The sequence below is a fragment of the Merops nubicus genome, unplaced genomic scaffold (assembly GCF_000691845.1).
Source record: "Merops nubicus isolate BGI_N331 unplaced genomic scaffold, ASM69184v1 scaffold13975, whole genome shotgun sequence".
In the NCBI taxonomy this organism is placed as follows: domain Eukaryota; kingdom Metazoa; phylum Chordata; class Aves; order Coraciiformes; family Meropidae; genus Merops; species Merops nubicus.
This window is the reverse complement of record NW_008610348.1, coordinates 1-22,099: the sequence shown is the minus strand read 5'-3', so window position 1 is coordinate 22,099 and position 22,099 is coordinate 1. Positions and strand designations below refer to the sequence as shown.

Here is a 22,099-nt window from a genome sequence, read left to right as displayed (position 1 = left end):
AATTTTTTTCTGATTTCACAGAGTGAATCAGAGTGAATGGATAAGCAGAGTGCGTGCATGGGTAGCGTGTGGTGGGACTGAACTGGAGCCCTCCCTGTCTGTCATCTCCAGCGTGCCCACTGATACCGTAACTTTCATATGGTGCACTAGTGTTCTCTGTTTTGCATGTCCTCCTTACAGCTGGGATTTTGCTTTTTGCTGGTCAACCATGAGGATGACATTCCCAGAAGAAATGGAAATGGTACCAGGATGTACCCGTGTACAAACGTAGTAAACTGTACAATTATGTTCTTTTGATACAGTTAAAATAATTAACAATTGAGGAAACTTAGCAGATGTGCGACTTCTCAGTCTTTATTACTTTGTAGAAATTCACTGTGTTCTTGAGCACATAGTGTTTGGTGAAATAGGTATTTTGGCAAAAGGATTTGGGAGGAAAATAATGTTGTCTGGAAAGACAGACTGCAAATTAGTAACAGCATCAGCCTTATTGTAAGCATATGCTTCAGTGCTTGAAAGCGCTTTCTGCTTTTAATATGAATCCTGAAGCATGGCAGTTATCCTAAAAGTGTGAGAAGGTGTGTATTTAACATCTTATCTCCCTTGGATATTACTATTTTTATAAGAAGCCTAACAGTGTAAAGCCATGAAGTAGTTTGATTAAAATCATTAGGTAGTATTGACTGTACTGAGCCTTGATTTTTTTTTTTTTTTTAAGGACCTGCAATAAATGAAAAAATATTGCTTCATAGAAATCTGCATGTGCAGACTAACAAAATGCAGGCAGGTAGCAGTCAGTTGGCTTCTGGCACATGTGAGAAATGAAGAGAATATTTTAGCTCACGTATGTAGGTTACCTGTACTCTTGGCAAGCCACTGAAAACAGGTATACTTCTAAATTTGTGTATTAGTTCTGTTAGACTAAAAAAACCAAATGTACCTGAATGTTGAATTTAGAACTGACTTAATGTGCCTTCTTGTAGGTGGTTTTGCTTTTGTCTACGAAGCTCAAGATCTTGGAAGCGGCAAAGATTATGCTTTAAAGGTAAAATGAATTTATTTCACTAAACATTTATAAGACCTGTCCTTTTGCTTGATGCATTGCATGGCAGTTAATCCTGGTATGCTGATGAGTGAGTCATTTGGAAAAGTCTACCATGATAAAGTGGTGTTCATTGGACGCTGCACCTGTACTTAGAGAGGTTATTCCTCTTAGGACCCTGCACTTTATACTTGGATGCCAAAGATGGCAGTTGCTCTTGCAGGTACTACTGCTGTTTATCTTCATTTGGTCCAGTAATTCATGACCCTGCCTTGGGCCTATTTTTTGCCTGGGTAAAGAGAGTCTTTCCTGGTTACCTGAAGTGAGGTACAGGAATATTTTCACTCCTTAGAAGCTTATTTAGCCTATTGGTTATCCTTGGTTTGTACTTCCAGAATAAATTTAGTAATAATGCTTCACACCAACTCATTGATCAACTTTCAGCCTGGCACTTCTCAGGGGTGATCCTCTAGATTCTTATTTTCCAAAGGCTTATCATAATCATGTAACAGCTGAAAAGCTGAAGTGTTATGGAAAGGACAATAAAGTGAAGTAATTTACTTTGGCATATTTTGCTGTAGGAAGAGTCATGTCACTTGTGTTCACCACAAAATGGCTTCATTTTTGGACTAGGGAAGTGCTGTGGCTGTATTAGTACCAATCTTGGAGAGAATGAGAAGGGTGGTGGTATGAGAGGTAGGAGAAGTAAGATGACCTTACACCACCAATAATTACTTGGTCATTTATTTCCTTTTCATACTGCATGCTGCAGTAACAATATGTGACCAAACCTGTATATGTGCGTGTTCAAAATATCTAGAAGTAGACCCATTTAAAAATAACTGATAAAAGGTGAACCATTATTGTACATTTTCTGTTCTGTAAAACTGGTACTGTAGCAAATACTCAGATTGGTTCTAGTCAAATATTGACTTCCAAATCCATTTGGAAATTCCAGTGCTTGATTTTGCTGCTGATTAATCAAGTTCTATTGAAGGAGTTGGGCTACATAATTTGGAGAAGTTTTAGAGTGGGTTGAGGATTGTTCCTAAAGATTTGAGGCAGAAGATTAACTTTGCCTTGTCAGGGCACAATGTTGTAGCCAGGGGACTTTAGTTTTCTATACAACGAAAATTGTCAGTTACTTTCAGTGTTAAAGGTGACAATTGCTCTGTTATCACTAAACCTGAACAGTACAGGTACCTGAAGAATTTGATGTTGTATTTATACCAGTATGTCCAAATGTGTAATAAGTACCATTTTGTTTACTGTCTTGCTACAGTTCCTTAATATTTTGATGGTAGTTTATCCCCTGTGTTCTGGAAAAAAAAAATCCATGCACTGTTTTTCTGTATGTTCTAATAATTATATAAATTATTCTGTCTTCTGACAGCGATTATTGTCTAATGAAGAAGAAAAGAACAAAGCCATTATTCAGGAAGTTTGTTTTATGGTATCCTTTTTCTGGAGCATATTTTAATTTTTTGATTTAGTGGCTTGATATTAAAGATTTATGAGAAACGGATGACTGCTGTAGATATTTTTTTTTTTTCTCATGCCCTGCGCCGCTTGAGAGGACTGACATTTTGAGGAAGGTTCCTGGTTTGTTTTGAATATGGCACCAACATCCAGCAAGCTCTGTTCTTCAAAAATTACAGGAATTTAATGTGTGTAGATAAATTCTGTAGCTAGTGTAGTCTTTGTCATGTACTTTGTCTAGCAAGAAGTGAAATTCTTATTTTTACAATCCTGTGACTGTGGTCAAGAGACCTTTTCACTGTCCAGATGGTACTTGGGTCTTAAGCAGACTTCCCACCCCAGCACTTCACTTGCCAGGAGTAAAGAAATGAATATTCTTCATATGCTTTTTCACAGCTCAGGCTTGTAAAAGCATGTGTACAACGTGAGTGAGGGTTAACTGTTCCTTTCAGAGATACTCGATCTCGGGAGTTGTTCAAGACCAGGCTGTGCGGGGCCTTGCGTAAACTGGTCTTGTGGGAGGTGTCCCTGCCCATGGCAGGGGGGTTGGAACTAGATGATCTTTAAGGTCCCTTCCAACTCAAAAGGGTTTGTGGAAATGTGAAATGAAATTAATTCCTGTTGCTCTGAGTAAAGGGTTGTGAAGAAATGTGTAAGATATAAAATAAATGCCTGCAAACTGTTGTATAAAAATAATATCAATAAGATGACAGTCATCTTCCTTGAAAATATTATCTCCAGAAAAAACTTTCAGGTCATCCCAACATTGTCCAGTTCTGCTCTGCTGCTTCTATAGGAAAAGAAGAATCAGACACGGGACAGGGAGAGTTTCTTCTGCTTACAGAGCTGTGTAAAGGTAAGCTATTTTCCCTGCAGTACTGTTCTTTGAGACTACAGGTCAACCTTATCTTAAATATAGGATAATCATTAAGTTTGTTGTGTTTGAGACTAGTCAGAGAAATAGTTCCTTAGAGCGCCATTTAATTTAGTACTGCAATCAGTGTGGACCTGCCATTTTTAGAATATCCATCTAATATTACAGCTCAAGACTATAAGTCTTCCTTGGTAAGAAGAGTGTTTGTCTGTTTGTGCCAGGGTTTCAGAATTTGTGGTTTTCTATGTGTGGTTTCTCTGATTTCCTGCAGGACAGCTGGTGGAATTCTTAAAGAAAGTAGAATCCAAAGGACCAGTCTCCTGTGACACAGTTTTGAAGATCTTTTATCAGACCTGCAGAGCAGTGCAGCACATGCACAAACAGAAGCCTCCTATTATCCATAGAGATCTGAAGGTGTGTTAGTGTTGTTGAAAAATTCAGCCTGTATTTAAACAGAGGGGCATGTCAGGCTGCATCAGTCAATGTAAAGACAGTTGATCAAAACCTGTGGACACTCTTTGAGTGCAGTGCTTACATATATTGCCTTGCCAAGACTGCTGGGTGTCACTGAAATACTTATCTCTTCAAACATCTTTTCCTTGGACTTGTGGCTAGTACAACTTGTCAGCTTGTTCAGATAGAGTACAGGAAAGTAGTATATCATGATGTGCTGATTAAGTTAGTCTTTAAGTATTTTGCTTTGACAAAATAACTTGTTATGACCTCTGAGTTGCAGTTTTGGGGTGAACAAGTTTTAAATAGAAGAGGTAAAGAAAATAGAAGAGGTAAAACTTTGAAGGAGAAGAGAAGGTAATGTTGGATTCTCTGTGAGAGATTACGTAGCCTTTGAGAATGTGTAGTGAGCAGTTTGTTTTAGAACTAACTTGCATTGTATTTTAGGGCTTTTTAAAACTTGAATTTTAAAATCTGGTAGGCATAATTCAGGAGAGGTTTTGTTTCTTAATTTTTCATTCTGTTGGTCTTTACCAACATGCTACAGAGTAACCTGTAGAAATTGTTGTCCTGTTAGTACTTTATCTTCAGTTTCTTCATCTGTGTTTGAATTTTGTATTTGAAGTCAAGGGTTCACCTTCACATGTATCCTCTATCTTGATGAAGGAGCCCTAACCATCAGTGAGATGCTGTACTACAAATACACTTGAACCTCGTGGAAGGAGGTGGTCTTTGTAAACAAACAAAATAAAAGGAGGAAGATTCTTATATCTGAAACAGTGTCTAAATGTCACACATGTCTGTTTCCTGCTTGATGTGATATCAGCTGAATATAAAAAAGGAATAAGAATAGTTTTGATGATGGAGCACTGCTATTTTTTTCCTCAGTACCATTAAACAGGCTTCTAGGTCATGACAAAGAAATTGATGAAGCTGGGATAGAATGTTCTTGGTGTTACTTTCTGGAATAAAATCTTTTGTTCTTCACTGAAATTTGTATACACCAGTCTCTAGAAATGCATGTAGAAAAGAACTCTTAACAAATAAATAGCTTCTTACATAGCCAACTCCACAGTAGCTCCATAGAAGTTGACCTACTACTGTAATTCAAGGTCTGGGTTTTTTTTTGCAAGTGATGTAAATTCCTGGCAGAGAGGAAGATATGGAAAATGACAGGAATTAGGTTTGGTGTTACAGGGGCTGCAAAGCAAGATTATATGATAGTTGTGCTGCAATAGGCAGATACCTTACTACAGTTAGGAGCCAAATAGGGATCACTTCTGTACTACCCTCTCCACAAGGCTGAAATTAGGGCAGCAGCATAAAAAGGATGTAGGTCAGACTTTTGAGCCAGCCTTAAAAGTAACCTGAGATACTATCATAGCTTCTGGGGAGAGGTGTAGTAGAGTTGAGTCCTAACATAGTTTAAGTCAAAATAATTAAAAAAAAAAATAAGGATTCATGAGCTTCTACAGTACAGCTTAAAACCAAGTTCACCTTCATAGTGGTGGCTGTTTCTGCCCCATTGCAGTTTCCTTGTCTTCCTTGTCAGTGCATTCTTCGTTCCTGAACCCCTTTGGACCAAGTTTGCACTTAGTGTGTGTATAGCATTATAAGAACCCAGCTAGTTACAGAATGGTAAAAGTTCTGAGCTAATTAGAGGGCTATTTATAAAGTATCAGTGCTTTTCTGATATTCTAGTTGTCTGAATTTGATCTTTTCAGGATTTGCCATGCAGTGCACAGCTAGTCTAGGTTATAGAGCCTGTTAATATCTGAAGAATCAGCTGGAATGTTTTCTTATTAGCAGCTGTTACTGAAGCACAAAATCCAGAACGTACTTGTGCAGAACGCTGATCTCTGGTCTTACAGTGACCATTTTTAGTTAAAATTTAATTTGATGTTTAATGCCACTCTTTTTACTGTACATGGAGGTAAGCAAAGGTTATGCAGTGGAAGAGGGAACTCAGACTGTGCTTTGAGACCAATACTCTAACCAAATCATTTACAGAGCTTATGTCTTACTGCAGAGTAGTCAAAATTGATTTTATGGCGGAAGAAGTTGGAAGGGGCATGTAAGAGGGGATGTAGTAGAATGTTCTGAAAATTGAAGTTTTACAGAAGGTGGTCCAGAGATGTCATTTCACAGGGGAGGGGAAGACAGACCTAGTTCTCTGAAGTGTGTTATGTTACTAATATGCCTCTTAACTTTTACATATTCTCTTGACTTCATACAGAGAAAAAATTTTTTTTCAGCCCTCTTGTGGTTATGACCCCACAATACTTCTGCCCAATACCTACTTTTACCCTCTCTCTAAGCTTCCTCCCAGTTTTGCTTAGCAGTCCAGGAAGACTGGATTTTACAAAGTAGAAAGGAGAGATTATTTAACTGTCTAGGCAGCACGTGGTCCTCAAATAGATGGTTACTGTCTCTGCACAGTCACAGCTACCTCTTTCTGAGTGTCCCCCAGCAGTCTGCTTCTCTGCTAGTACCTCTGTTTTGTGTCTACAGCAGCCCTAACCTGCCCTGCACTGTGGTTAAGCTAGCAGTGTTCACTTTTATGCATGAAGACTTTTGGATTCCAAGATGATGCTGCTGCTGCGGTCCTCTGGAAAAACTGACCTTCTTAGGCACTAATGAATTTTTTTTTTTTCCCTGGGGTTTATTTCTTGTGCTTTTGGTGCTTCCTTTTACCAATTTGCTGGATTACTACCATAAACATTTACAGTACTGTTTGAAGTCTTTATAAACAACATTCTGAGCTAAAGTGAGTATTTCCTACATATATATGTATGCATAAGTTATTTGATGGTTAAAAGCATGTATGTTTGTATACAGAAAACAGATCTTTATTATTATACCTCTTTTTGAAGGTGGAAAACTTGCTTATTAGTAACCAAGGGACGGTTAAGCTTTGTGATTTCGGCAGTGCTACAACTATAGCATACTATCCTGACTACAACTGGTCTGCACAAAAGAGAGCACTGGTTGAAGACGAGGTGAGATGATTTTAATGTGACTAATCTTAAAACCAACAGTGGATTCATATAACTTTAATTTGATAATGATTCATGGGACTTGTAAGACAACTGAAGATTGTTTCAGTTGTAGTACTGTTCATAAAGCTTTGATTTGGTATTTGTATTGCCAGAGTTCAAACTGCTGTTACTAGTTGTAGCCTGTGTTCTGTAGCTGCCTATGCAAATGCTGCTTCAGCTTGAGCAGTATCCATTCTGCAATTGGGTGTGAAAATAGAAGTGATTACTAGAGTGTCTAATTGTGTTCGTAAGAGGAAGTCAGATTGGTTATGCCCAAGTGATTTCCACCTTCATCTGTTTTTTCTCAGCTGAATGTTACAGAAGTGGCATGACTGCTCAGCAGAATTTGAGTAGGCAGCATAGTTTAGCCCCTAGACTGCAGAGGAGTTTTCAAGCACACAGCATGTTTTTGCATAGGACATTGGTTCTTAGTTTAGAGTTGAAAGTAATGCTGGTGATCTAATGTCAATCAACTGGACTCAGACTGTGGAGAAATACAGTGATGCTTAGAATTTGTGTGCAACTTCTGTTATCATCAGTTTCTGTAAACCCCTGTGTTTTGCAATCCAGCATCAATGAAAAGCAATCCACTGGAGAAGAAAAGGTGATGTACCACTGTCTTTTGTAGTCCATGCAAAAAGATGGTAGAACAGGTCTCTTCAGGGTTCCTTGGGAACATAGCTGAACTCTTTGAATGTGTCTGCGCTGTCATTAAGTGTGATAAGGAAGTGAGAAAAACATGCTGGAGCAAGAATTCACTTATTTCTGTATTTGTGTCCATATACCTTTTTGCCTCATGTGCAACAGACATTTAACTTTGTGTTTTGTAGTATAGAAGGACTCTTAAATATCACAATGTTATTTGAGGCCTACCATCTTTATCTGCCCTTATGTCAAAGCTGTTGTGACTGTTGCAAGATTCAGTTGACTACTTCTGCCTTGACAAGTATTCCTGAGGTTAATTTTCGAAGTGAGAATGTTACCCATTCTACCTGGAGAACTGTTTCCTTGGTTAAATGCTGTTAGAGCTTATTATTCAACTTTGTTTCAAGAAGTTCTGTCTTCTGCAGATCACAAGGAATACAACACCAATGTACAGGACACCAGAAATGATAGACTTGTACTCAAATTTTCCAATTGGTGAAAAACAGGACATTTGGGTAAGAAATTGTTCTCTTGCTGTGTTATAGCTAGTTATGTCATAGTGAATCTGATTTTGCAGTCTTCACGTTGATTTGTTGATTAAATTGATAAAAAAATCAAACACAGGATAGACTGTCTTACCAAAATAAATACTAAATAATATGAACTGTATAAATAGTATAAACTGTATCTAAATAGTAAAAGAATGAGATGTAGTATTCAAGATTTTTTTTCTCAGATTTAGCATGGTTTCCACTGTTGGGGACAATGCTGAACTTTTGACATTGAGTGGAAATGTTGCCAGCATCGAGCCAGAATACGTACAGTCCTTAGATTCAAATTCTTGCCTGTCATGCTTTGTCATGCCTGTAATCCTGGGACAGCCTATTGCTGAGTTCATAATGGTTATGCCTAGGTGTTGGATCTAGATAAAATAATACTGACAGCAAGGATTAGAACAGTGGAGAGATCATTAATGCTTTGTATAGAAAGGAGGATAAACTTTTCATATTCACAAAAAAAATCTGTAGCCAGAATTAAAGGTCTCAGTGGTACTTTTCTCAGGTGTGTAATACTGTAATAGTACTTGGGTACGGCTTGGTGACTTTGTTTACGGACTTAGTTTGTTGGATGGCTTTTACAAAGACAGGCATGAAGCTGTTCAGCTGTTACCTGTATTGGCAGTGAGTCAAAAGACATTCACAAAATATAATACTACTACTTCAAAAGTTTTTGACATCTCAGAACTTCGTTGTCTCTTAAATTCATTAGAAGATACTGTGGAAACTCTTACTCCTCTTCTACAGCTGTTGGCCATTTTCTTCTGGCATGTGAAGAGATACCAAAAAACCCCATCTTTCTGACCATTTGGTCACTTGGCATGCATTACGTACTGGCAGCCTGTGCCAGGATGACGTCCAGCTATACGCAAAGCTAGAAATGCATTTAACAAAAGCTTCACTCAAAAGGCAGTTGCAATTTATTTTTTAGAGTTACTCTGTGTTTGTTAGTATCAGCATGGTGGTTGTCTCCTGCTGTGCTTTGGAAGATCTGTTGGAACATGTTGTTTGTATTTTTTTTTTTTTCCTTTACACTCTGTATTCAATGATTCTGTGGTTGCTCAGAGAGGTGGTGGAGGCCCCATCCCTGGATACATTCAGGATCAGGCTAGATGAAACTCTGAGTAGCTTGACCTAGTTGAAGTCCCTGCTTATGTTGGGGGGGGTTTGACTAGATGACCCTTGGAGGTCCCTTCCAGCCCGGACGTTCTATGATTCTATGAAAACACACAATGTATTTGGGAATAGTGTGTGGTTCTGTCTCAGGAAGCATCTCTGGTCTTGTTCTCTGTGGTTAGAATAAAGAATTGCCCAATGGAAGCAGGTGGGGTGAGTCACATGCATGGTTGCAGTCTGTGTGATTGTCACTGTGTGAGAGCTTAAAAGCATAGAGGATATAGAAATGTATTATTTAAAACAGCATCATAGATTATATATTAGTTATCAACTGTATAGAATCCACAATGGGAATGTGATCAGATTGTAGGACCAGAGGTCCTTAAGGTTAGCAAACTGCTTCATGTATGTTTCCTACCTAAGTCTAGAGATCCTCAGAAAATAGACAGTAAACCCAAATACCTTTAGTTCCATTTTTGCCAAAGTCATGTGATTTCCTGAATGGAAATTCAACTGAATAATACTGAAATAACAAGCTTTACCTTATAAAGATTTTTCTCCCCTGAAATCATCTTTTGGCTTGGAATTCCCTTCATACATTCCCACTCTTACAAATTCTGAAAAAGCAAGAGTGGGCTTTGGAATGTGTGTTATGGAGCAAAATTTAAAAGTTGGGTTCTCATTACCAATATCTGGTTAAAAAAAAAAAAATTCTAGTCAGTGCAAGACATCTTTCAGGTCTTAATTCTGTGTAAGCTGAATGATTTCTTTAGATCCTACATAGTTTAATTCTACTCAGCAAGTACTTTGGTATAGTACCTGTTATCCTGCAGCTATACTGTAAAACTTTTAATACTTTTAAGTGTGCTGCTTATGGCCTGAAGCTGGTCAGTGGAAAAATACCAGTCTTTTCATTTGTTTCAAAAAATCCTCCCTTCCAAACACTACCATTGCCACCCAAAACCCCACTGTCCCCTTCAGAAAAGGTTAAGTTAGCTGCTGGTAAAGGCCCAGTGACAGATCAAGAAGTTGTTCCTAGTACTTTTCGGTTGCTTTGTCATGGTGCTTTTGTACCTGCTGGCATGTGAGTGCTCAGCCTGACCCGAGGCAGCCTCTGTAAAGGGACTGTCTCACCCAGTGATTTGGCATTCTTTGAGTATTCCTCCCTTAGGGCAGTTTTTAAGCTGTTTTCTTCCTTTTCTTCCTCTGGTTGCTGTTCTAGGTTATTGGTTGTCCTTTGCAAAATTTGCACCAAGTTTTCAAGGGATTCCATTATTTGTTTTTCATTATTACACTGCTTAAGGTGATCTTGAACTGCTGTGAGCAGGCTGGCTCCTAGCACAGCACTGATGACCATTCTGCCTTTACCAGGTCGCTGTAAAGAGGTTTCTTGGTCTGTTACACTCTGCAAGCTTGTCCAATCATATAGAGCCAAATTTTCCCCAGGTGGGGAGGGTCTATCCCCCTGCTTTGCCCAGAGTGCATGAAATGAGTCTCGATCTTTCATTATGAGAGGGTCTGGATCAGCCTTTTTGGCCATTCTTTTATGAAGAGACCAAACCAGCTTTGGGGGGGCTGAATTTAAGTTACACACACACACACACAGTTTCTTCTGTCGCCCTTCTCTTCTGTGTGTGATGGAAGGGACCAAAATCTACTACAGGGAGGCTCAGCTTAGTTTCTACAGGGCTGTCCCTTCACTTCCCTGAGCAGACAAGTCTCGTTTATATGAGAACAGTTCCCCCTTTTGCACTAGGAAATCTTCTGTTAAATCTCGATGGAGAGAGCCCTCAACTTGAGTGTGGAGTGCACTATTTCTAGGTGTGTGGTGTGTGGAGATTTCAAATTGCCCCCCCTTGCTTTCTGGACACCTCTCACCCTCTTGGGGTGTAGGGCCAGGTGTGGCTGGGATGGAATGTCCTTCCCCTGTTACAGACCACCTGCACCCCTCTCTCTCAGGATCCTGTCCATGATGCCAATTTTAATGTCACTGCCTGCTCCACTCAGCAGACATGTGATGGTTTGCTTGCTGAGATCCTGAAGTGCAAAAGGCCAAAGAGGGGTTTTACTCCAATCAAATAGTGGAACTTTATTGTTTGCCAGTGAAGTGGCGTGCCATAGGTAAAAGAGTGACAGAAAAGGTAAAGAGGAGAGAGAGAGAGAGAGAGAGAGAGAGAGAGAGAGCTACCACTGCAGGTCCAAGGTGTTCCTATGGTCTCAGGTCCAGGCAGTATACTGCTGGGCCTTCTGATTGTCATGATCCTCAGCAGGGAAAGCTTCCAAATTCAGTTGCTAAGAAGCCATCTTTATGCTAGATGATGAACCTTGCTCGTCCTCTGTCCCGTGGACTCCTGCCAATCTTTGCCTTTCTCAAGCAAGGCTTCCATGTGTGTCCACAGGGCAGTCTCCAAGGCGTGGTCCGCCTTAGAGGTGTGTAGCTTTTGACCAGGAGGTGTGGTTTTGTATTATAATGATATTATAATGAGCAGAGTTCACCCAAAGTTCGTGACTTTTTCATCAATGCTGAGACAATTGTGACCAATCTTCCTTGACAGCAGCTGTGCCATGTAACTTTGCAGCTCTGGCTCCTCCAGGTAGCAGAGGATGGCACAGTACAGTTCACCTCACAGCACAGGCACAGTACGCTTTGTGCCACGCGGTTCTGGGTCCATCCCGGGGTGTCGCACCTTTTTATCCGTAGGAACTGCATTCCGTTCTTGGGATGAGTTTCTGCGTCTCAGGCAGGCTGCTGCAGACTCTTGCCAGGATGTCAGCCCAAGTTCAGATACCTTATTGTCCAGGTTTCCCATGACAAGGTTGAGGCAATACTCTTCTTCTGACTGATGCTTACACTGGGACTTTGAGCAGCCTGGGCTAGTGGATGTTGTCCATACCCCATGGCAGTGGGTTCTGAACTAGTTGATCTTTAAGGTACCTTCCAACACAAACCATTCTGTGATTCCATGGTTTCAGAAAGACTGGAATGGGAGAATGCCTGAAGCTGAAAACCTCCATGAAAGTGAGGAACCCTCACAAGCTTATTTAGTAGCAGTATTGCTGCTTGAAGCTGTGTAGTTGACATGACTAACAAGTTAATGTTTCACTAAGTGTTCTGTCCTCAAAAACATCAAAACTAATTACTTCTAAAGGAGTGTGAAACTGATCTCTAAAGCACTAGGAATATATACAGGGTTGCATGAGTCAGCGGTTGATGATTGAAACCTATTTGCAAGCAGTATGAGAGCTTAATTTCATAGTCAAAAATTCTGCTTTAAATATCATCGCCTGAATTAAAGATTGCACAAACAAGAATCAGCCAGTGGGTTCATGAATCAGAAAATCTGTTTATAATCTTCTTTTCATTCTGGGATAAGATTTACACAAAGAAAGTGGGTGTTACAGAGCTTCTTTTGTCCAGCTTTTGACCTTCCAGCTTTCTGTAGGACTTTCACAGGATACATAAGGTGTAGAGATACAGGATAAGGTGTTTCTTTTTCCCTGGGCCACTATTCTTGTATGAAATTTCAGCACTGTTTTGCTTGGTGGCAGAGGACAGCAGTGTACCATGATCTGCTTGTGTCCCTGTCCGGGGCTTCAGCTCTCAATGACAGGAGACCCACCAACTGAAGTAGCTGCTGAACTCTGCTGCTGTGGGCACCCCTGGCTTTCCCTGCCTGGGGGTCTCCTAGCCTTACAGCAAGTCTGTCTATTCTCCTGCCTCCCTGGTGGGAGACACCCATCCTGGGCCAAAAATGCTGGCAACCACCAGTATTCTGCCTATGGATGTGGCCACTCTGTCACTAGGGCTAGTGCCAGAAGCTCAGTCCTAGGGTACCCAGTGAAAAAGGGCATAGAACTCCCGTTGCCTGTGGCTTTGAGAAGATTCCTATAAGACCAGCATGAGGTAAAGGTTGATGTTATCTTATTTCTCCTGTAGACTGTTGGCAACATACCAGCTTGGTGGCAGAGGAGGTAGAGGACAGGAATGTGCTGTGGTACTGAATGTATGTAGTACAGAACAGCTGCTCTCCATCACCATGGGCAGCCTCTGTGCCCTCCCTTCCATGCTGTCAGCTTGGACAGGCACAGCCCTTTTTATACCCATCCTGGGCTAGTGGTGTTATCAGCTGCCACTGCCAATGTTCTGACTGTTGTGACAGTATCACAACATCTGTGTACTGTTTGCAGGGTAAAAATTTGGCTGGATGGCTGGGCCCAAAGAGTGGTGCTGAATGGAGTTAAATCCAGCTGCAGCCGATCACAAGTGGTGTTCCCCAGGCTCAGTTCTGGGGCCTGTTCTGTTTAATATCTTTATCAGTGATCTGGATCAGGGGATTGAGGGCACCCTCAATAAGTTTGCAGGTGACATGAAGTTAAGTGAGTGTGTTGATCTGCTTGAAGGTAGAGAGGCTCTACAGAGGGATCTGGACAGGCTGTGTCAATGCGCCAAGACCAATGGTGTGAGGTTCAACAAGAGCAAGTGCCAGGTCCTGCACCTTGGTGACAGCAGCCCCATCCAATGCTGAAGGCTTGAGGATGAGTGACTGGAAAACTGCCCATGGGAAAGGACCTGTGGGTATTGGTGAACAGGTGCCTTGGAACATGAACCAGCAGTGTGTTCAGGTGGCCCAGAAGGCCAACAGCATCCTAGCATCCTGGCTTGTATTAGAAATAGTGTGGCCAGCAGGAGTAAGGAAGTGATTGTATCCCTGTGATCAGCACTGGTGAGACTGCATCATGACCACTGTGTCCAGTTTTGGGCCTCTTTCTACAAGAAGGATGCTGAGGTGCTGGAATGTTTCCACAAAACAGGCAGCAGAGGTGAGGGGCTAGAGAACAAATCTTGTGAGGAGCAGCTGAAGGAACAGGAGTTGTTTAGCCTGAAGAAAAGGAGGCTAGGGGTAGACCTCACCACTCCACAACTACCTGAGAGGAGGTGGTTGCAAGATGAACGCCAGTCTCTTCTCCCAAGTAACAAGTGATAGGAGGAAAGGAAATCACCTCAAGTTGTTCAAGGGGATGTTTAACTCGGGTATTAGGAAAAGCGTCTCCACTGAGAGGGTTATCAAGCATTGGAACGGGCTGCCCAGGGCGGTGGTGGAGTCATTATTCCTGGAGATACTTCTGAGATGTGTGAATATGATCTTTAGTGACACTGTTTATTTGTGGACTTGGTAGCGTTAGGTTAATAGTTGGACTCAATCTTAATGTTTTTTTCCAACCTAAATCATTCTACGAGTCTATGAAACATTTCTGCCTTTCTCTCTGTGTAGGCTCTGGGCTGTATCCTGTACTTGCTGTGCTTTAGGCAGCATCCATTTGAAGACGGAGCTAAACTTCGCATAGTCAACGGGAAGTACGTCATCCCCCAAAATGACACTCGCTATTCTGTGTTTCACGATCTCATCCGTAAGTTTACAATGTCATTCCATTTGGTGCCTTTATGTACAAATACTATTATTGACAGTGTTGTGTTACTGGTAGGTAAATGTTATTGATATGATGGTGAAAAAGGTTAACTGTCGCAACTTCTTGTTCTTACTAAAAATTGAATCTATTATCAAAACTCCTGGAAATCTTAAATGAAACATTTGGGGTTTGGTGCTGTTGTCTGTTGTGCTTAGGACATGGGAGCTAGTCCATAGGAGCAACCAGTGTTTTGATTTAATTTCCTTGAATTTGCTTTAGAAACTCAATTTTCTTTAACTTTCAAGTAGATTACTGGAAGGTTTAATTATAGTGCCAGAAATGTCTCCAGCTCCAACAGCATTAGATGTAAAGTTACTTCTGAGATCATTCATCAACTGATCCTAAAATAGATTCTTTGAAATTTTCTTAACCTTAAATCATAGTTTTTTCATGGATACCTCTTATGATAGTGATACTTGGATGATAGGTATTTAGCAATTGCTCCACTCTGTTTGTGTTTGATTGCTTATTGCAATGGAGTGCAGTAAAGTGGAAATAATTGATACCTGCTGGGAGAAAAGATCTGGAGAGTTGCTGTTCCATTGTCTGAATCTCCTTTTTTAGGCTCCACTTTGAAGGTGAACCCAGAGGAGAGATTGTCAATTACTGAAGTTGTGAATCAACTGCAGGAGATTGCAGCAGCTAGGAATGTGAATCCTAAATCCCCCATCACAGAGGTAAAGATATCTCATAAGAAGGATTGATTAGGTCTCCTTTCTCTCCTCTTATCCATAGAGTGTGAGAGCTAGTCCCCTATTCCTTAGTCTTTTGGAAGCTTCACAGTAACTTGTTTTAAATGTCAGTTGACTTGATCTGTATCACTGGTCATGATGTTGAGGGAAACCAATTGTACTTCTTACTGCTTGTTGGAAAACTTATTATCTTGAGTAATTTTGTATTATTCAAGTGCTCTGTTTGACATGCTGCATTTAGTCGTGATTAACTTATACAGAAGGAACATAGCATGCAGAGGCTCTGCCTACACTAACTTGAAACCCACTGAGGTATATTCTGTTTGATGCTTTGTTTGCACAATATGACAAGTAAATCAGTTGGTGTATCTTCCTGGTTCTCTCCTGAGATTCATCTTGCTTGTTGTCACCAAGTAAAAGTAATTTACAAAGCATAACAAGTTGGCTAAATTGGCAAGAAAATACTCATAGTGAGTATTGATCTCCTCAGCTCCTGGAACAAAATGGAGGCTATGGAAACAATGCTCAGCCCCGGACATCTGTGACCTCTGTTTCACAGAGCTCCAAGCCTGCAGGACAGCTCAACAATATGTACAATGCAGGTGAGTGTCCAAAGACATTGTTCTAGTGTAAAAACAATTGAATATGCCTATCTTTTGGGGTCTTTAGCCATTTAGCACATGTACTAGCTATTTTGTGTTTACATCACTGTTTCTAACGTGGTTTCACTTTTCAGAGAGTTTGGTTGTATATTGATACACCCAAATATGTATTTCCCAAGTTCATTGCTAGGCAAGACAAATTTTGATTTCCTGTGTAAAACAATTGAAACTAAAATGCATTGTTGACCTGTGGAAGTGGGAGAATTAAGTGAACTAAAACTTGTGAAAGTGATGTATACAATAAGCAATAATGTTCTTAAGATCTGTAATGAAGGTAGTATTCAGGTTATGACAAGTGAATAAAAATGGTTTATTTTAAGAACAAAACTTTGATTCAAGGAGATGATGATATTTGAAAGCGACCTGTCAAACATCTTCTCAGGAAGTGCTGTATTTTAACTGAAACTTTGTTACTTTGTGGCAGAAGCTACTGAAATCAGTATATATCCTGAGCTTGTGCAGAACTTTGGATCTTTGGTGTAAGGACATGACAGTTGTATTTGCTTTCCAAGAAAAACTACTTAATATCAAATATGTTACCACTTAAAAAGGTAGAAGCCATTCTGTGGCTTTTGGTATAACTTTATGCTAAAATGGGCTTGGTGTCTAACAGCTGAGGTAGTCAATACAGAAACGCAGAAGCAATTGAAGTGATTTTGATTATGGACCTCGGTAATTCATTAATGCTAAAGAGTCACTGACCTGTCATGTATTTGAGCCTGTGAAAAGCCTGTACGAGAAAACGATATTTCCATAAGCACCTGGGGTCCACCACTCTGTCCTCTTTACACCCAAAAAAGGCTGACCTTTTGTGATACCTTGAAGTGCATCTGACAGAGTGAGACTCATGTCTGACAGCCTTAAAAGGGAAAAAGCAGCAGCCTAAATGCACTTTATTTGCTATCCAGTCAGAACTTCCAGAAGCAGACATAGGTGGTACTGCCTTGAGCCTAGCTAGCTACTTACGGGAGGGTTGTGCAGAGAGGGCTTCAGGAGGTGACTGCACCACAGAACATCCATGATGAGGAGGAGGAGTTGTGGTTCCATCGAAGCAAAGCCAGTTGTTGGACTACCAGTACTAAACTGAGTCAACAAAAACACATCTCCAAAGTGACACAATGAAAGCTGATATACCCATTTTGTAAAAATAGCTATTCAAGAGTTCATTCAGTGGAAAATACTTGCACTTAATATAGTAAAGAAAATAAGAAGCTTGAAAGGTTTATTTGCATCCAATTTCCTATTAAATGCGACTTCTGCCCCCATTTCTTTCATATATATTATGTGAATATGGAACATTTCAATTAATGTAGAAGATATCAAGGCAATATTTTGTACTGTATTCAATTTTTCCTTCTACCTTGGTATTTCTTGCTTCATAGTACTTACGCTGGATTGCCAATGAGACAGAGATATTAATGTTCCAGAGAAAGCTTTAAAACTGGGTAATATTTATTGCAGCAATGTTATATGAATATCAATTTCTGTGGGAAAATCCAGCATCCTGGCAGGATTACAATCAAAGGCTGTCTGGCCATCTGTTTTGTGCAAGAATGAGTATTCTTTGTTGTATGCTACCATATTAACAGGCATGTTGTGCTTAAAAAGTAGCTTGGTTATAACAGCTGCTTTCAAAGCCCTGCATTAAAATATCTCTACTAGGGAAGCTTAAGAAGATTTGCTAACCATAAGCTACACTTTAAGACACTGATACTAAAAAAAAGACAGTATTTTTCTGCACAGGAAATATGAAATAAGTGCTTTATTTTCAGAGTTTTTTTTGCCTTGTTTTCTCTTAAATGCAAACAGTCAATTACACACTGTCTTAAGTAGCCTGCTGGTACCTCCTGACTGCAGGGTGTACTGATTTTTTGCATAGGTCGTAATTATGGGGAACTTTTGAACTCTGAGCATTACAGCAAGGCATAGCCTGTGTATGTGCATTCACGTCCAGCTTTGTAGGCAACTTGCTTTAGTGTGGAGCCCATTCCAGGATATGACTTAAAGTACAATTATTTTTATCCGACTACTCTAGGCCTGACCGTTGCGGAATGTGACCAGACTTATGGAGGGTTCTTTGATATTCTGAGGGGTGGAACAGAGCGATTTTTCACTAATATTAAGGATACATCTTCTAAAGTTATCCAGTCTGTGGCCAAGTGAGTAAAAAATAAAATAAAATACAATTGTGCTGGTAAGAGTTCTAAATGAAGGGTCAGGAGCTTATGTCAGAAATTATCAAATTCATGATATGGATATAAAAGTGACTAGAACTGAGAATGTTGGGGGCAAAAGCTTGCCCATAAGTACTAGTTTCCCTGCTGTATTTTAGATATTGAAAGCTTGGAAGAGATGAGCAGGTGTGGGCTCTGGAAGCAGGGCAGAGAAGTGTGGAATAGGACTATAGTGGTTTGTAATGAAGTACTTGAATTAGTACATAGGGCCTCCATGAATAAGACAGGAAGGAAAAAAAAAATGGAATGGTGAAAGATGCAAATAAAGGGACTGGAGATGAGACTAAAAACTGGGAAAGGAGTGTATGAGCTCTTCTGGCAAGTTTAGTTTTCAGATGGAATCCTACACCCTCAAGGCAAGTGAGAGGATCTGCATCGTTTGTGTCCTTTGCCTTGCATTACATGGAAGAATACACTCCTGTTTTGATGTATGTGTTCTGAGATACCTTGTATATGATTATTTTCTTTCTAATCAGGTTTCAGGTCTCATTCCGAATGTTTCTAGTACCTCCGTATGATCAGTAATAATGATTTTGATATGTTTTTAACTCATAATAAAATTCTGTGCAGTGTGAAAGTTTTTTCTTAGTTCTAGGAAGAGCAGGTAAGTCACTACAGAATCTATGACTGAACTAGAGCCTCCTGAGGAACACTGAACCTTGTCCCTTGACCCCACAGGGCTTGTGGCCCTTTAATTAGGATACTGCACTGTGTCTTCTGAAGTCTATTGCTTGCAACATATTGTTGTAATTGAATGTAATCTGTGCATAGTGCTGCTCTAACATGTTGATGATGATCAGATCTTGCACCTCTGTAGCCACCTCAAGTGGATTTTTATCTTTTTGCGCTAAACTTAGTCTGTTTAAATTTCCTATACATGATGTAGAAAGGCCAGGTCCTGTGTTTTTTTTAAAGGTCTCAAGAGATAGGCAGCTTTGGCTTGTCCTTAAGCTTTCTACAGAAGCAGTTGACAGAGCAGCATCAAACTTTTCACTTTAGGGAAGCTGCACAGACTCAAGAAGACAGGGAGATGTACAAGAGGAACAAACTGCTGCGTGATGAAAAGTGGTGACTTATTAGGAGCTTAGCAGAACTGTAGGAATTCCATGCATGAAATAACACAAGCTACAATTTGGAAGCAGCTGCTCTTATTTCTTTTGCATTTACTGTCTTCGAGATTTCTATTCTTTATCTCCTTATACCTGCTCCTTTCTGTGGAACTGATCTTCCTCTCCCCTCTTCTTCAGTCCTGCTTCTGTTCCTTTTGTGTTCTATTGCTAAATAAAATGTACTTTTTGGTAAAACATGGAAATTTTCTACAGATTCCTTGCTTTTGTCAACTCTGCTATTTATAAAATTGAAGGTACTTAATTCCTTGACTTAAATTCTGCCACTTTTCCTTAGACTTAAGTCTTGCAGTGAAGAAATTACTTTTCTTCCTTTGTGACAGGTAACACTTAAATTCTCCCCTACCTTAAAGTTATACACCCTACTTTCCCATGCCTGTGTTCCTGTTTTAATTTTACTCTGATACTATATTTTGATTGTACACTACATGCTTCTAAAGTACTCCTGTAGTTCACTTTTTGTACTGTAGTCTCCACGTGACTTTATGGATTGTTGTGCACCCATCAGTCAGTTACATTTGATGAAGTTTCCTATTCCTGCTCTTGCAAGTGGTTGCTTTCTTACAGTCCACTGGAATTTTAATTACTTTTAAAATTTCATCCGGTGCCATTTTCCCCTTTTCTAGTGGTAGATTAGGACTGTCTAAAATTCACTTTTTAATATGGAATGGCTTATGCTGTGCCTGCACCTCATTTTTATTTCTCTTGCCTAATGGATGTGTGTGGCTTTTTGTTTTGTGTGATTTCCTTTGGTTCCATAATAAATATAGAGTGCATGGGATCAAACAGTAACTGGACATCCAGCTGCATCTGCACAGCTCATCTGGCAGGCTGTGAAGTGAAGGACAGTGAGTGCTTGCTGTCTGAAGTTGTGCTGTTCAGTTCACGTGCACTTCTCTTCAGTTGTTTGCTTAAGTAATGGTGACTGGCCAAAATAAATCTTGCATCTGTCTTATTCTTAGAGTTACTATGCTACTTCTGAACTATTAGTGTTCTCTGGCTGAGCTATATGCTTGGCACTTTTGTCAAAACAGGGTTTCTAACTAAAATGGGAAAGTATGATTGAGATGGAACTTAAGGCTCTCAAGTCCTGCAGAGCCCCATGGCAGATCACGTATGCCTTAAATTTATGTGCATATGAGAAACTGTTAGAATCCTCTAAGTTGCTTGGTACCTTACTTGGCATGACTGTTTATTTTCTGGTACTGTTTGAGCCTCTGTCAGCAATGTGCCTGCTGATGGAGACATCTTGGTGCATGTCTGTGGAACTACTCAATATTAGTCAAAGAAAAGCTCATTACTCTTACGTCTTGTTTGTATTAATTACAGCAAGTTGCATGTGGGTATTTACTAGAATTGAGTAGCTTGTGAATGTATTTGACATGGTTTTGGTTAGTGGCTCTTAATGGGTGGGTATATTGTAATGTACAAACTAGATCATTGAGCTGAAGGCCTCTTCCAGCTAATGAGAGGTACAGCACTTCTTGGGCTGTGATGGATTGTCAAGCAGTGTATGTTAAGTCCCAAGATCATAATGAGATCAGTTCCTCACACATGTGTTGTACCAGGCTGACTGAATGTGGCTTTATATCTAGGTGCATTGTGCACATCACTTCTGTTGACAGAGCATGTGAGACTGTCAGATTTTTGTTTAAACTCTGCACTAACATAAATTTTGGGTTTGTGGAGGACTCCGTCTTCATACAACTGCCATTTTGTTTTCTTGTGTTAATCTAAGTGAACTTGGTCATAGGGTTGGGAAGTGAAAAAAAAATGCACCAAGTACATAATTATCCTAGTGAAAACCAGTTACTTCACTATTTGTTTTCCAGATATTTAATCAATACTGAAATAGAAACTCTCTCCACAAGACTCCGTAGTGGCACTTAGTTCTGTAATTTTTGTTCCTTGATAAGTCTGTCATGTGTGTTTGGATCTTAGAAGTATTTAACAGTTCAATGGAATGACAAAACATGAATTAGCTGAAACAGTTCTTAATGTTATGCAGCACCTCAGGTTCTTTAGCATTTAACATTCTTGGTGTTTAAAATAAAATGGTGAAAGTCCTGCCACTGGGCTTGTGCATTCTTAAAATATTTAGGCTTTAACCATGCAGAAGGGTTAATTCTTTGTTGGCACCTACCGTAGGACATACCTGTTTCTGTTGTGGTCATTCTCTGCCTTTACAAACCTGTTTTATGGCTATAGCCAGTACTATCAGGGATCATAGAATCATAGAGGTTGGAAGGGACCTTGAAAGATCATCTAGTCCAACCCCCCTGCCAGAGCAGGGTCACCTAGAGTACATCACACAGGAAGGCGTCCAGGTGGGTTTTGAATGTCTCCAGTGAAGGAGACTCCACAACCTCGTGAGAATAGCTCTTCTACTGTTGCATCCTTGACTGCCTTTCCAAAATGCTGCAGTGAACGCGAGCAGCAGACATTCTGGACAAACTGAAATGGCACTTCCTTGCCCTGCATTTTCCTCACCACACTTAAGTGCTTGTCCCGGTTGGAGTTAGAACAGAACTAGCTCTGTTCACCTATTTGTACATTTCAGCTATGTCTCTTCAAAGTAGCTGCATTTTCTGAAGTTAACATATTTTTTGCAGACAGTGTCTGCTTCTAGAATAGGTAACACTTGGTAGCTACTGCTATGGATTGGTGTGCAAGAAGACTGTTGTTTACACTTGCTCCTGTGCAGACCAAGG

The 22,099-nt window shown here is 40.1% G+C and overlaps 1 protein-coding gene across 1 annotated transcript; it reads left to right on the top strand.

Annotated features, from left to right (window-relative positions):
* Positions 1 to 208: 208 nt before the first annotated feature.
* LOC103773516 (cyclin-G-associated kinase-like) lies at positions 209 to 18,186 on the top strand (the record flags this gene model as incomplete). The annotated part of the gene is made up of 11 exons (XM_008940886.1): positions 209 to 251; positions 984 to 1,045; positions 2,436 to 2,495; positions 3,263 to 3,377; positions 3,667 to 3,809; positions 6,722 to 6,847; positions 7,957 to 8,046; positions 14,478 to 14,613; positions 15,238 to 15,350; positions 15,856 to 15,967; positions 18,063 to 18,186. Coding segments are annotated over exons 1-11 (1,124 nt in total), but the record flags the coding sequence as incomplete, so codon positions are not given.
* Between the last annotated feature and the right edge of the window lie 3,913 nt (positions 18,187 to 22,099).